The sequence below is a fragment of the Catharus ustulatus genome, chromosome 15 (genome assembly GCF_009819885.2).
Source record: "Catharus ustulatus isolate bCatUst1 chromosome 15, bCatUst1.pri.v2, whole genome shotgun sequence".
NCBI classification, from domain to species: Eukaryota; Metazoa; Chordata; class Aves; order Passeriformes; family Turdidae; genus Catharus; species Catharus ustulatus.
This window is the reverse complement of record NC_046235.1, coordinates 19110201-19122877: the sequence shown is the minus strand read 5'-3', so window position 1 is coordinate 19122877 and position 12677 is coordinate 19110201. Positions and strand designations below refer to the sequence as shown.

General features: G+C 53.1%; 2 protein-coding genes across 7 annotated transcripts in view; one reads left to right on the top strand and one right to left on the bottom strand.

The window, feature by feature from the left end:
- PPP2R2B (protein phosphatase 2 regulatory subunit Bbeta) overlaps window positions 1-5374 on the top strand; it is a 57769-nt gene extending 52395 nt beyond the window's left edge. For all 3 annotated transcript variants that reach the window (XM_033072950.1, XM_033072951.1, XM_033072952.1), the window contains 5 exons: window positions 1054-1231; window positions 2435-2599; window positions 4116-4285; window positions 4474-4565; window positions 5031-5374. In XM_033072950.1, the coding sequence (XP_032928841.1) occupies window positions 1054-1231; window positions 2435-2599; window positions 4116-4285; window positions 4474-4565; window positions 5031-5310 (885 nt within the window). In that variant the 3' untranslated portion in view covers window positions 5311-5374. The remainder of the gene's footprint in view (window positions 1-1053; window positions 1232-2434; window positions 2600-4115; window positions 4286-4473; window positions 4566-5030) is intronic.
- Window positions 5375-8946: 3572 nt separating this feature from the next.
- Window positions 8947-12677, bottom strand: part of TCERG1 (transcription elongation regulator 1) — a 28801-nt gene continuing 25070 nt past the window's right edge. For all 4 annotated transcript variants that reach the window (XM_033072958.2, XM_033072959.2, XM_033072960.2 and 1 more), the window contains 5 exons: window positions 12384-12566; window positions 11677-11856; window positions 10720-10803; window positions 10368-10468; window positions 8947-10018 (listed from right to left, as the gene is read on the bottom strand). In XM_033072958.2, coding sequence (XP_032928849.1) covers window positions 9817-10018; window positions 10368-10468; window positions 10720-10803; window positions 11677-11856; window positions 12384-12566 — 750 coding nt within the window. In that variant the 3' untranslated portion in view covers window positions 8947-9816. The remainder of the gene's footprint in view (window positions 10019-10367; window positions 10469-10719; window positions 10804-11676; window positions 11857-12383; window positions 12567-12677) is intronic.

Genomic DNA, 12677 nt, shown 5'->3' with positions numbered 1-12677 from the left:
TGCCACTGTAGCAGATAAAAATCCCTACTTTAGCAAATCACTGATGGATAACCAGGTTTGTCCCTCTTGTGGGGTGTTACCTGGTGATGGGCCAAGAACCAGACATAAAAAAAGTGTCCCTGTGGTCCCAGCGAGGCTGTCCCAGCCCCAGCCCCAGCTGGCTGAGCAGGATCTGTCAGTGCAAACGAAGCATCATTGGCCGTGTCAGGTGCAATTAGTGCCCAGGCTCGTCACATTAGGCTCAGGCTCTGAGCTGGCAGCACCAGCGCTCCCGTGTCACTCCCATCCCCACCTCTGCAGCCAAGGAAATCTCTTCAGGCAGCACACAGATAACACAAGTAATGGGGTAGCTGGAGGAAACAGCTCACTGCCGAGCAGGAACTTGGGCTGGTACGTTCCTGGTGTATTGGATTGCCTTTAGAGCACTGAATCCAAAGTTATTACTGACCCCATTCCTCACACACATGGTGCGCTCTGCATCTCCCCACTCCCCACAGGGTTATGCTGGTTTATCTAAAGGCAAACACCCACAGTTCTGTTCCTGTCCTTCTTTCTGTCCCTGTCTGTGTGTCCCATACTCTGCCCCTTCTCATCTCTTACTTCCATCACTTTACTGTGAGACAATGCAAAAAATTTTAAAGAAAAAACGTGATCATTTGGCTCTCTGAAGAAATGTGTTTCTGCCAGAAATGCTCCAGGAATCTCAGATCCTGGCTAACAGTGACAAAATGAGGCAGAAGAGGTTCTTGGGTTGTTTTTTTGTTTCAAAGCTGGAATGGTTGTGCAGCAAGATCAGAGCCTGGTTTACAGGACTCTCACTGCTTCACTGTGCTCTAACCATCCTCTTTCAGAATTAGATGTGCGCTTAGGTGTCAGAATTTTGTGTCTGCTTGTTCTTCTTGTCCTTGGGAAAGCATTATGCTTTTCTGTTAGGGGTGGGTGTGCAGCAGCACTGGCAGAGCTCTGTGGGACCCTGTGAGGGGATCCCCCAGGCTGGGGCTCCGTGGGTCTGGAGCCTGTCCTGGTGCTGATGCTCTGCTCCTCGCCCCGCAGGTGCCCGTGCTGCGGCCCATGGACCTGATGGTGGAGGCCACTCCCCGCAGGGTGTTTGCCAACGCACACACCTACCACATCAACTCCATCTCCGTCAACAGCGACTACGAGACCTACATGTCCGCAGATGACCTGAGGATAAACCTGTGGAACTTTGAAATCACTAATCAAAGTTTTAGTATCCTTTGGTGTGTGAGGCTCTGGGGACAGCCCTGGGTCCCAGTGAGGTGCAGCCCCAAGGGAAGCAGCTGGGCTGTGCCCATCCTGTGGGGATGGGGACAGAGCAGCAGCTGAACCCCATATCTGACTGTGGTGCCTCGCTGCAGGAGCTTCACCCTCTGGAAAAGCTGGCAGCAGCTCAGGAGTGTGAAACAGAGCTGCCTGCTGTGTCCCTGATGTCCCCAGGTCCATGTGCCATTCTCAAGGTGCTGCCCTCTCATCTGTGCCAGGCTGTGTCCAGAGGAGCACCCAGCACTCCCATGGAGCCACTCCCTGCACAGCACAGGGCTCAGCTGGCACTGCCACCACTGCTGGCACTGCCACCACTGCTGGCACTGCCACCACTGCTGCTGTCACCCGAAGATGTGTGGGTGACACATTTCTGAATTTGCCTGCAGGCTCTGGTGGGGCAGGCACATGGGAGGTTCTGCAGGTGATGGAGGAGACAGATGCCTTGGGGAAGATGGGAGCACTGATGGTGCAGTCCCTGTGACATCCCTCAACGGGTGACAGGCTGCCAGTCACCTCCACAAATGAGGTTGTGACAGTCACGCTTGTAACAGCCACATTGGAAATAATAAACAGGGCACAAATCATTGGTGGTATTTACGTGGTGTTTCCTGCTGAGAAATCCCTGGGGCATGATTTAGGCAGATGGAGAGGATTTCAGCAGCCACAGGCGTGTGGCTGTGGGAGCTCTGAGCGGCTGCAGAGAGGAGGGCTGTGGTGCCTGCTTATGTGGAAGGATGAGGGTGAGAAGTGTGTCAAACCTCAGGGAGTTCACATGGCCTCAGGGACTTACCCAGGGGTTTTCTGCTGTTTGCTGTGCTCTGGGCTTTGCTGCCATTGCTCTTTTCAGTATGGCTACTCACCATGCCGCAGTGTTAGACTAAAAGGCATTTCCTGAGGGCTGGGGTGGGTGGGCAGAGCAGGTCTCATGCCCCACAGAGGGTTTTCAGCCCTGGTACCAGAGCTGGGGTTCCCAGCAGCAGCCGCGCTGGACCCTGCTGGCGCGGGCTGGTCCCGCTCCGTGCCGCGGTTCTGCCCGGTTCTGGTGGTGCCAGCCCAGAGCACACGGCTGGCACATGATGGGGGACAGGGCCCAGAGACAGCAGCGGGAGCCTGGGCTGGGCTGCGTGGGCTCCTTGACTCGCCCTGCCAGACATCGTGGACATCAAACCAGCCAACATGGAGGAGCTGACGGAGGTGATCACGGCGGCCGAGTTCCACCCGCACCACTGCAACACCTTCGTGTACAGCAGCAGCAAGGGCACCATCCGCCTGTGCGACATGCGCACGGCCGCGCTGTGCGACCGCCATGCCAAGTGTGAGTGTGCCACGGGGCCTGAGGGGACAGGGAGGGGACCCGCCTGGCCTGGCTGTGCCACAGGGCCTGAGGGGACAGGGAGGGGACCCGCCTGGGCCTGGCTGTGCCACACGGCCTCCTTCCCTTCTCCCCAAGTGCCAGGCTGTGATCCCCATGGCTGTCCACCCTCACCTATGGCACCATGGCAGGGCTCAGGGCTCAAGGCTCGTTCCCTTCTCCCCGAGTGCCAGACCATGATCCCCAAGGCCGCCCACCCTCACCCGAGGGCCATGCCAGGGCTCAGGGCCGTGCCAGGGCTCAGGGCCGTGCCGGGGCTCAGGGCCGTGTCGGGGCTCAGGGCCGTGCCAGGGCTCAGGGCCATGTCGGGGCTCAGGGCTGTGCCGGGGCTCAGGGCTGCCGTGCCGGGGCTCAGGGCCGTGTCGGGGCTCAGGGCTGCCATGCCGGGGCTCAGGGCCGTGTCGGGGCTCAGGGCTGCCGTGTCAGGATTCAGGGCCGTGTCGGGGTTCAGGGCCGTGTCGGGGCTCAGGCCGTGCCAGGGCTCAGGGCCGTGCCGGGGCTCAGGGCCGTGCCGTGGCTCAGGGCCGTGCCAGGGCTCAGGGCCATGCCGGGGCTCAGGCTGCCCATGCTCAGAGCTGAGAGGCTGCTGTGGCAGGAGGGAGCTGGCACAAGGAGCTGGGGCGGGCAGGGCAGCGCCCGCTCGGTGCCAGGGAAAGTAGGTTTGTTGTGTAAGAGAGAATTAGTGCTCAGAAATCCTTTCCATGAGCTCAGCAGCCCAGATCTGCTTCTGCAGCAGGAGCAAAGCCACACAAAAGCCTTCAGGCCAAAGCAAAAATAGCTGCCCTGAGCCCCTGGCCTGCCTGGCCACTGGCTTTGGTTCCCAGTCCCACTCAGGGAGTGGGAGCACCAGCTGTGTGCTGGGACCCCACTCCTGGCGTCTCCTCATGTTCTGTGTGTGCTGGGAGCCTGGCATGGCCCTGCCTCTGTGCTGGGACCCCAGAGAGACCCTCTGTGCCAGCAGAGACTGCTGCTGCCAGGGCAGGGAGCGAGCAGGGTCCAGTGTCCCACAGCAGAGCAGGTGGCCACAGCCCTAGCGCTCATGGCCAGAGGCACCCAGAGCCCTCCCAGGGGGAGCAGTGCCTCATGGCTGACTCTGTGAGCAGCACGGACACGGCCTGGGCTCAGCTGCTTTCTGCCTGCCTCAGAGCTTTATCTTGTCTTGTTGCTATGGCTTTTTATATGGAAAAAGCCTCCAGGTTTCTGCCGGTGGTGAAAGGCCCCCACAGCTCTGGGTCCTGCTGTGGGCAGTGCCTTTTTGGCTTTGTTGAGGTCATTTATATGGGCACTTCAGACGTTTTCCCCATTATACTGGAGCTCCAGGACTTGGTGAGAGGGTGGTAAACCTAAACACATGTGGGTGCTGGGAACAGCTTCACGTGGTGCCAGGACAGGGTGGCAGGTCCCTGGCCTGAGATCAGGGAGCTCCTGCCTCAGCTGGGGCTTGTTCTCTCTTGCACAGTTTTTGAAGAGCCTGAAGACCCAAGTAACCGGTCATTTTTTTCTGAGATCATCTCCTCAATCTCTGATGTCAAATTCAGCCACAGTGGAAGGTACATCATGACCCGGGACTACCTCACTGTCAAGGTGTGGGACTTGAACATGGAGAACCGGCCCATTGAGACCTACCAGGTGAGCGTGGCACAGCCAGGTGAGCGTGGCACAGCCAGGTGAGCGTGGCACAGCCGGGCACACACTGAGCTCCTTCCTGAGCCACACTCCTGCTTTGGGCTCCTGCAGTGCCGGGGCTGTGCTGGTTTGTCAGTGCTGGGGCTGTGCTGGGCAGTGTGGGGGCCTCACCCTTCCCCTCCCTCCGGCAGGTCCATGACTACCTGCGGAGCAAGCTCTGCTCGCTCTACGAGAACGACTGCATCTTTGACAAGTTCGAGTGTGTCTGGAACGGCTCTGACAGGTGAGCATCTGGTGCTGCCTTCAGCCCAGGGGTGCTCGCTTTGGGCTGGCCCAAGGGGTCCCTTCCCTGGCCTTTGGCTGGTGTGGGGTCTGGAGGGGTGCAGCAGGGACCACCTGCACCTGTACACAGGTGGGATGGGTGAGGGTCTCGCTCTCTCCCGGACAGAATCAGTTCTGCCTGGAGGAATGTGTGATGGGTTTAGCTCCAGATTGCCAGAATCTGGAGATAATGAGGATCCAGGTGTGACTTACACTGAGCTGGGTGGCAGGAAGGGTGTGAGCCCCTGGCAGGGCTGTCATGGTTTTTGTCTGAGCCATCAGAGAGAACTGACAAGGCATAACTGGGCCTGAGACAAATTCCAGCGCACGCCCAAACCTCATCATGCCTCTGAATGTTGTCTGCCTCTGGTCACCAGTGGTTTGCCTCTGAAAAGGTGTGAAAATCCTCTGTCCTTCCCCATTGCAGTGTCATCATGACGGGCTCCTACAACAACTTCTTCCGCATGTTCGACCGCAACACCAAGCGCGACGTGACGCTGGAGGCGTCGCGGGAGAACAGCAAACCCCGCGCCATCCTCAAACCCCGCAAGGTCTGCGTGGGTGGGAAGCGCAGGAAAGATGAGATCAGCGTGGACAGTCTGGACTTTAGCAAAAAGATCCTGCACACAGCTTGGCACCCCTCCGAGAACATCATTGCTGTGGCAGCTACAAACAACCTGTACATATTCCAGGACAAGGTTAACTAGGAGGGCCAGGTGTTCTTTAGGAGTCTCATGTACTGATACCAGTAAACACAAGGTTTCAACTGTTCCTTTTCTTTCTTTCTTTTTTACTTTCTTCCTTTCTTCCTTTCTTCTTTTCTTCCTTTCTTCCTTTTTTATTTTCTTCTTTTTTCTTTTCTTCTTCTTTTCTTCTTTTCTTCTTCTTTTCTTTTCTTCCTTCATTTCCTTTCTTTCCTCTCTTTCCTCTTTCTTTTCTTTCTTTCTTTGTTTTCCTTCCCTTCCTGTCCTTTGCTCAGTTCCTGCTCTGCAGATCATGGTTGTGCAGAGGAGCACTGGGCACCCTGGCCCAGGGGCCACTGGGGGCACTCCCCACACACCAGATTTACACAGGGAGAGCTGAGACTTCTTACAGGGCAGAGTGAAGATGCCAGGCCTGGCTGTCCCGAGTCCCCAGGCAGTGCTGGGGTGGCAGTGGCCCTCTGCCCAGGCTGAGGAGGTGACGTGGAGGGGCTGTCAGCTGGGGAAGGGATTGATGGGGTAACACACCGTGGGCTCTGGCCAGCTCTGGTGGCAGTGGTCCCACCCCAATTGCTTTCATCCTGATCCCAGAAATATTCCACCTGTTGTGTTGAAGACTGGAATGTTGCCTCCCTTTGCCATTTTCCACGTTTGTCTTTTTATTACAACTATTTTGTGTTTTACCAACAGAGACAGCAAAACCAAACGTAAAATGGAGAAGTTTTGCAATGGACAAGCTTGGGGCGGGGGGGTACGTGCTGCACCTCCAGATGTGTCTGCTCCAGCCAGGTTGCTCCCCCAGCCCCCAGAACCCTCCTGAGGATTTGGCTTTGTAGATACTGTGGTGCCTTCTTTGGTATATGAAATACCTTTATAAACAATGCTTCCGACCTGCATTGATCGCAAACCAAACCAACCCTGGGCTCTGCTGCAGTTCTGGGCTTTGCTTTGGTCATTTTTCTCATTCTGTTGTGAGCTCTTGCATGTTGTGACTGACTGTCTCTCTCTTTCTCTCTCTTCCTCTCTTTTTTAATTAATTTATTTATTTATTCAATTTTTTTAAAGATAAAGTATAAGTTGCTAATTTATGACCTAAAAAAGAATCCAACTGTATATTGCTGTTAGCCCCTGACTGTGTCAGAGAGAGGCTGTCTGCAGTCCTACATTATAATAACAATGATAATAATAATAAAACCAGTAACTCTTTCTCTTTGCATGGCGAGGCTGCCTCTTTCTACTCTACAGATTGGTCAGGTCTCTCTTTACTTGAGCAACTGTTCAATAACAAAAGATTGACTGGATTTTCTGTAAATCTGAAAACTGCTCCTGCAGCAAGAAGCAAATGCAGTCGATTACAAAATTCAGCAGTGGCTCCACAGGGGTGACCCCGTTGCCGTCCCCGAGGGGCAGCTGGCACCCCCAGCACCCACGGCCTTCAGGGACCGGCGCCGAGGGCCAGGTGTCCCCTGGACAGCCTCTCTGACCACCAGGATCGCGGCAGGTCCCGAGCAGGAGAGGAACTGCCGCACACCCCCAGAGCTCACGGACTGCGCGCAAATCCAGGAGCTGGTTGGAGGGTGGGGCTGTCCCCGCCACCTCCAGAGGAGCCATTCCAAGGCAAGAACAAAGTGCACTGGCGTACGGATTTATTCCAAGGGATAGCTTTCAGGAGTAACTTTTTTTAAAAAAGGAAATGGTAAAATAAAATAGCAAGAGTAAACAAACCATTTTATAAGAAAATGCTCCTTTTTGGTCCTGTAAGGAAAGCCTGTGCTGCAGTGTCAGTAAAGTTGTCCCAAACGTGTCTGTGTGCAGTCCCTGCCTCTTGTGCCTTGCGCTCCACCTGCAGTGTCAGAAGCTCCTGGGCTGGGGGTGGCTGCCAGGGCTGTGCTGATCAGGGGTGACCAGAGGGTCCCCTGGGGGTTCTGGGTCCCTCTGAGGATGGGGACAGTGGGGCAGTGTGTAATGTGAAGAGGGAGCACCTGCAGGTCACCCACCGCACAGGAGCCTCGGTGTTTGATCGAGCCCTGGGAAGATCTACCAACAGTTCCTGCCCTAATTCTGGGTGCTCCAGCTGATGAGTTCAAACAGCAGCCCTTAATTAGCAGCTGCAGGGCACGGACTCTGTGGTCAGGGAGATGGGAGATGTTCCTCACTCATTTACCCTCACATTAGCTGCAGCACCTTATTCAGCAGGAGCAGCAAGAACCTGGCCCTGGCTCTGCTCCATCGGCTGCAGCGCATTCTGGGCTGCTGGATCTGGTAGTTCCACAAGGCAGAATCTAGTTCAGCTTTTTTCAAAAGTGGAGTTTCTTTATTTCTTAAGCTTGCTTGGATTCAACCTCTGCCCTGCTGTGAGTGCTTGGCCACAGAGGGCAGGGCCAGCCAGGGGCCCTGCTGGGCTGCCTTAGGAAGGGTGCTGGGGAAGTGTCAGCCTCCCTTAACAAACCCAACCTTCTCTCTGGATTCCACAGGCTGCCCCCCACCCCTGGGGAAACCAGGGACTCTGCCTAGGGGGCTGCCAGGGCGACCAGCTCCATGCTCCACCAGCAGCACCCCCAGCCAGGAGCCCTGCACATGGGCATGATTGCTTTATCCACAGAATAAGCAAATAAAAAAGTCTTTATGAACATCTGGTCTCCATAAAACAGATCCATTAAAATTAATAGTCATCTTATTAATGAACAGGTTCATGACATTCTAAACCAGCCATAACAAACACACAGCTTCCCACTAGGCTGTGTTGAGCAAGAGGAAATCCAGGTGCTGGCAGAGTGGCACAGGGACACAGCTCCCAGCAGTGTCCTGCTCTGGGCACCACCTGTCCCAGACAGGGCCAAGGCCACACACGAGGGCACTGTGCAGCTGGCAGGGGCAGATGTGGGGAGGGCAGTGGGGTCCCCCTGTGCCCACCCTGTGCTGGGGAGTCAGGGGGCTCTGTGCTGGCAGCTGAGCCCTGGGATGGGCTGCCCTGCTATCACACAGGGAGATTGTCCCACAGCCCAGCCAGGTCTCCCCCAGCCCTGCAAACCTCCCTGGCCAGCTGTGGTTGTGCTCTCTGGGTGGGAGCTCCACGTCCCACACGCTCTCACACTTTTGGTGTTAGCCAGCTGCAATCCTCATTACCCCCTCCCAGCAAAGGCATCAACCAACACTGGTTCCAGATGATTTGGATACCCCCACACCACTGGAAGGGGCAGACACCAAGAGGGGAGGGACTTGACTTTGTCAAACAAGGACTTGACAATCTTTGTCAAACAACTCCTCTTGATGCTCAGCCTGCACGTCCTGACCCCGGCCACCAACACCAACTGCTGACAAGAAATCACTTGTCAGGGTGAGGGAAGAAGGGACTCCTGCCCCAGCCCTCCTCTAAGAGCAAGACACATGTAAACACAAGCAGCAGAAAGAAATTAGCTCTGTAAGCACTACCAGCTCATGTTTAAGCAACAGACAAAAGAGCTAAACTGGGAAATCATTCTGCTCACCCCCTTGACCTCACACTGCTCAGTGGCACAGGCCCTGTTCTGCCCAGCACAGCCAAGAATGTAGGCAGGATCACTTCAGTCGTTTGCTTTACTCATAAATTCACAAGTCCAACAAAATCCAACAGAAATCGGGATTAGGCCTGTACAATCCATATATAAAAAGGGTTGGTTTATTGTAGTTCAAATACATAAACTGAACAATCCCAACATTTCAAAATTAAACTTTAGAAACACAAGTTTAACATTCAAAACAGGAGTATAGTTTACAAGAATTGCCCAGAGGGGGTATGCACAGTCTAATCCAGAAGTATGTAAAGATCACTTTATTGTAAATAAAAATGTGTTTATACAACCGTCCTGGCCTGCTCGGTCACCTCTGGGATTTCCAGCTTCGAGCAAAACTCATCAGACAGAACTTCACTTGGGCAGAGCAACCTGACTGCTGCAAATCAATGGCTGGGGGCAGGAACAGAGCAGCCTGTGAATAAACCTGGTCTGGCCTCCAAGTCCCTGTTCTCCACTCAGCTCTAAGCTAACAGATTTAGTTCCATTCCCAAGGGTGGAAGCAGAGAACTGGGACTGGTGTTTGCAGAGGGGGCTGTCAGTGATCAGTAATTTCAGCCAGCAGAGCGTGTCACCTCCTCCTGCACTGAGCTGGTGGCACACACGTAGGACACGCTCAAAGCACCCCAGGATCACCCCTGGGACGCACAGGTAGGACACTGCTGAGAGGAAAGCCCCAGGTACCAGACACCCACACCTCACACACACTACCCTGAGAGCCACAGTCACCAGACAGCCCTGGGATTTGTCAGTCATGCTCCAATTAACTCATAAATATCTTTAATGTGGGTTTGTGTTGTTGGTTTCCCCCCAGAGATCACTTCATGTTCACTAATGCTGCTCCTGCCTCTGCTGCTCAGATGTTTGAATATATTCACGGCAATGGATGTGTGTAACCTGACAGATGGCTCATGCAAGCGTTTGGGTGAACAGCCAGCCCTGGGCCAGGAGCACTCAGCGTTTACTTGGTGGTTCTGCGCGTGGGCTCGGAGGCGGTGGGCGGCGGGGGCGGCCCGCGCCGGTCCAGGTCGTCCACGTAGGACACGATGAGCTTGCGCCGCTCCTCGGGCACGCAGTCCAGCACCAGGTACCGCTTGTCGTTCTGCAGGATCTTCTCCACGTCCTTCAGGTGCTGATCCGACTCCTGGATCAGCTTTTTGGATCTGAAAGCAAGCGTGAGAACAGCCCTGGAGGCAGGGAGCCCTGGAGGCAGGGAGCCCTGGAGGCAGGGAGCCCTGGAGGCAGGGAGCCCTGGGCAAGCACAGGGAGCCAGGGCAGGCTGCAGGGCCTTGGCCACCAGCTCAGCCAGGAAGAAGCCACGTTAGCCTGGGCACAAAACACTGCTCTGGGCACTGACAACACAGCTCGTGCCTACACTTGTGCTGTGTTCATTAAGCACCATGAAAGATTTAGTAACAGACATCAGCCAGGAAAAAGCAGACATCAGTCTGCTGCTGCTTGTGTGGCAAAGCAGAGCAAAAGCCAAGGCTGCCCTGGCAGGGCACTCCCCACCTGTACGTGATGAATTTGGTCTCTTTGAGCAGCGTCCGGAAGTCGGCTTTGGCAGTGATGTATTTGTCCCGGATGTATTCCTCAAACTCCCTTTGCTTTTTCTGGAAGATTAAAGATAAACATGGCACACTGAATGCAGCTCCAGTACCTGAACACACTGAACAACAGCAGTAATTACATGTTAACTGTACTTTCCCTTACCTTCTACATTTTTAATTTTTTTAAAATCGTATTTAACTACTAACGCCTGTGTCCTGGTGAACAGAGCTGAACCCACTGCAGCAGCCACCAACTCCCTTCTCTGCACCCTGCACCAGAGTGGAAGTTGGCAAGAGCGATGCAAAACACTCACCCTGTCACTCGAGGAGAATTTAATGCACCTTGGATCTTCTTTAATGATTTTTTTCACTTCCTTCCACGTTGATGTTAAAGTTATCTTTCAAAAGAAGCAAAAATAATTAAATTAAATGTGAATTAGAATATGGAATGCAAACACTACTAACCTCTGAAGTCTTTAAATATATCCAAAGTCCAGTGATGAACTTGGTCTCAAGTGCTGGGCTCTGATTACTTATACAACTACAGTTGTATTTTATAATGAGTTGATTTTACATAGTGAATCTTCTTTTATATTTTGAGATGGCATTTCCAGATCAAGGTCCTCCAAATATAATTTACTTTCTGAAGTATTTTTCCAGTACAATTATGAATATTGTATTAAAAATTATCTGCAGAAAACTTGTCTCTAAATTAAAATAATTAAATAATTTTAAAAATGCATTAAAAATAGGTAAAAACCTCCAGGTTAAATGGAAGCTGCCTGAAGCTGGCACAGATCTAAAAGAGAAGAAACCTCACTAAACCCCAAATGCAAAGAATCAGGGATGCATTCCACAGCATGAGCAGAGTAAAAGTTCAGGTTCAGCAGCAGAACATCAGAACAGATGAACTGAGTAGGACCATACTGATGGCCACTAAAGCAAACACCCTGAATATCTGAGTATCTGAAGGAGACAGACAGTGAAGAGGATCAAATAACGCAGTACTGAAGAAAGAAAAAGAAGATGAAAACATCACTGATCAGAAGTTTATATGTAAATTAATGGTATGTTGAATCAAAGCAAAACTCCAGATAAACAGGTAAGGAAATGTAATGAACAGATTTTGTTATGAAGGAGAAAAGAGAGCGGTGAAGCAAAGAGGTCAAGGAAATAAAACCAAACCAATCAGATTGTGGGACTGAAAAACAGAAAAAGAGAAACCCCAGCGGGCTGCAAAGATTGTCAATCAGAACATCAACAGCTCTCACCGCTGAAGTTTCATCCAGAAGTTGCCGGAAATGCTCCCTCTTCTTTTTGGTAAGTGCCTCGATGTGCTCATTGAAGAGCTTCTCCTTCTCCTCCCTCTCGAGCAGGGAGCCCGACTCCCAGCGGTGATCTTTGCGCAGAGTCCTCCTGGTGTCAGACCAGGACACGTCTGAGGAGCGCACCTAGGCCAAACACGATTCCTTTTAAGCCACTTTTTCCACAGTTCACTGATAATTACTACATGCTTATTTTTTATCTCATTTGAAGTTAAGGTTAGAATAGGAGATAAACCTTCAGCTTTCAAGAAGAGATGGTAGCAGGTTCCCCACAAACACTGAGCAGGCAGTGGCAGAAGGAATCCTTCTGCACTGGTTTGGAGCAGAGATGTCCCACTGGCCTGGCTGAACACTCCCAAAAACAGAAAATCCAAGCACCCTCCTTTCCCTCCTGCTCTGAGTGCACCACCCTGTGTTCACCAGAGTGCTTGGAAAGGCAGCCATGGAGATCTTTATTTCCAGAGACACCAAGACCTCTGCAGTGACCTGTTTCTAGCCCAGAGAGCACCCTCAGGATGAGAACCCTAAATAAACCCTAAACAGCCTTCTCTTCCAACCAGGGCACAACCAGAGGGATTTCACCTCTTTGGAGCAGAACTCCGATGCCAAAACGTTTTTTTCCTGAGGAGCCAAGGCTCCTGGCAGTGCCTCACCATGTCTGAGAGCAGTGCTTTGAAGTTCTGGATGGCCTCCTCCCGCTTGTGCTGCTCGCGCTCGCGGTCGATCTCCTTGGTCTGCTCCGAGCGCGCTTTCTGCACCTCGCGCTCGCGCTCCCGCAGGCTCGCCTCGATGCGCGCCTGCCGCTCCAGCTCCTTCTCCTTCTCAGAATCCAAATTCTGAAATGCAGCAACAACCTTTCCTCAGTAAAAGTGACACTCTTCATCACAGAGACAATTAAAGGGCTATCAAACTAAAGGCAGCTCAGAACAAAACACTTTGAAGGGATT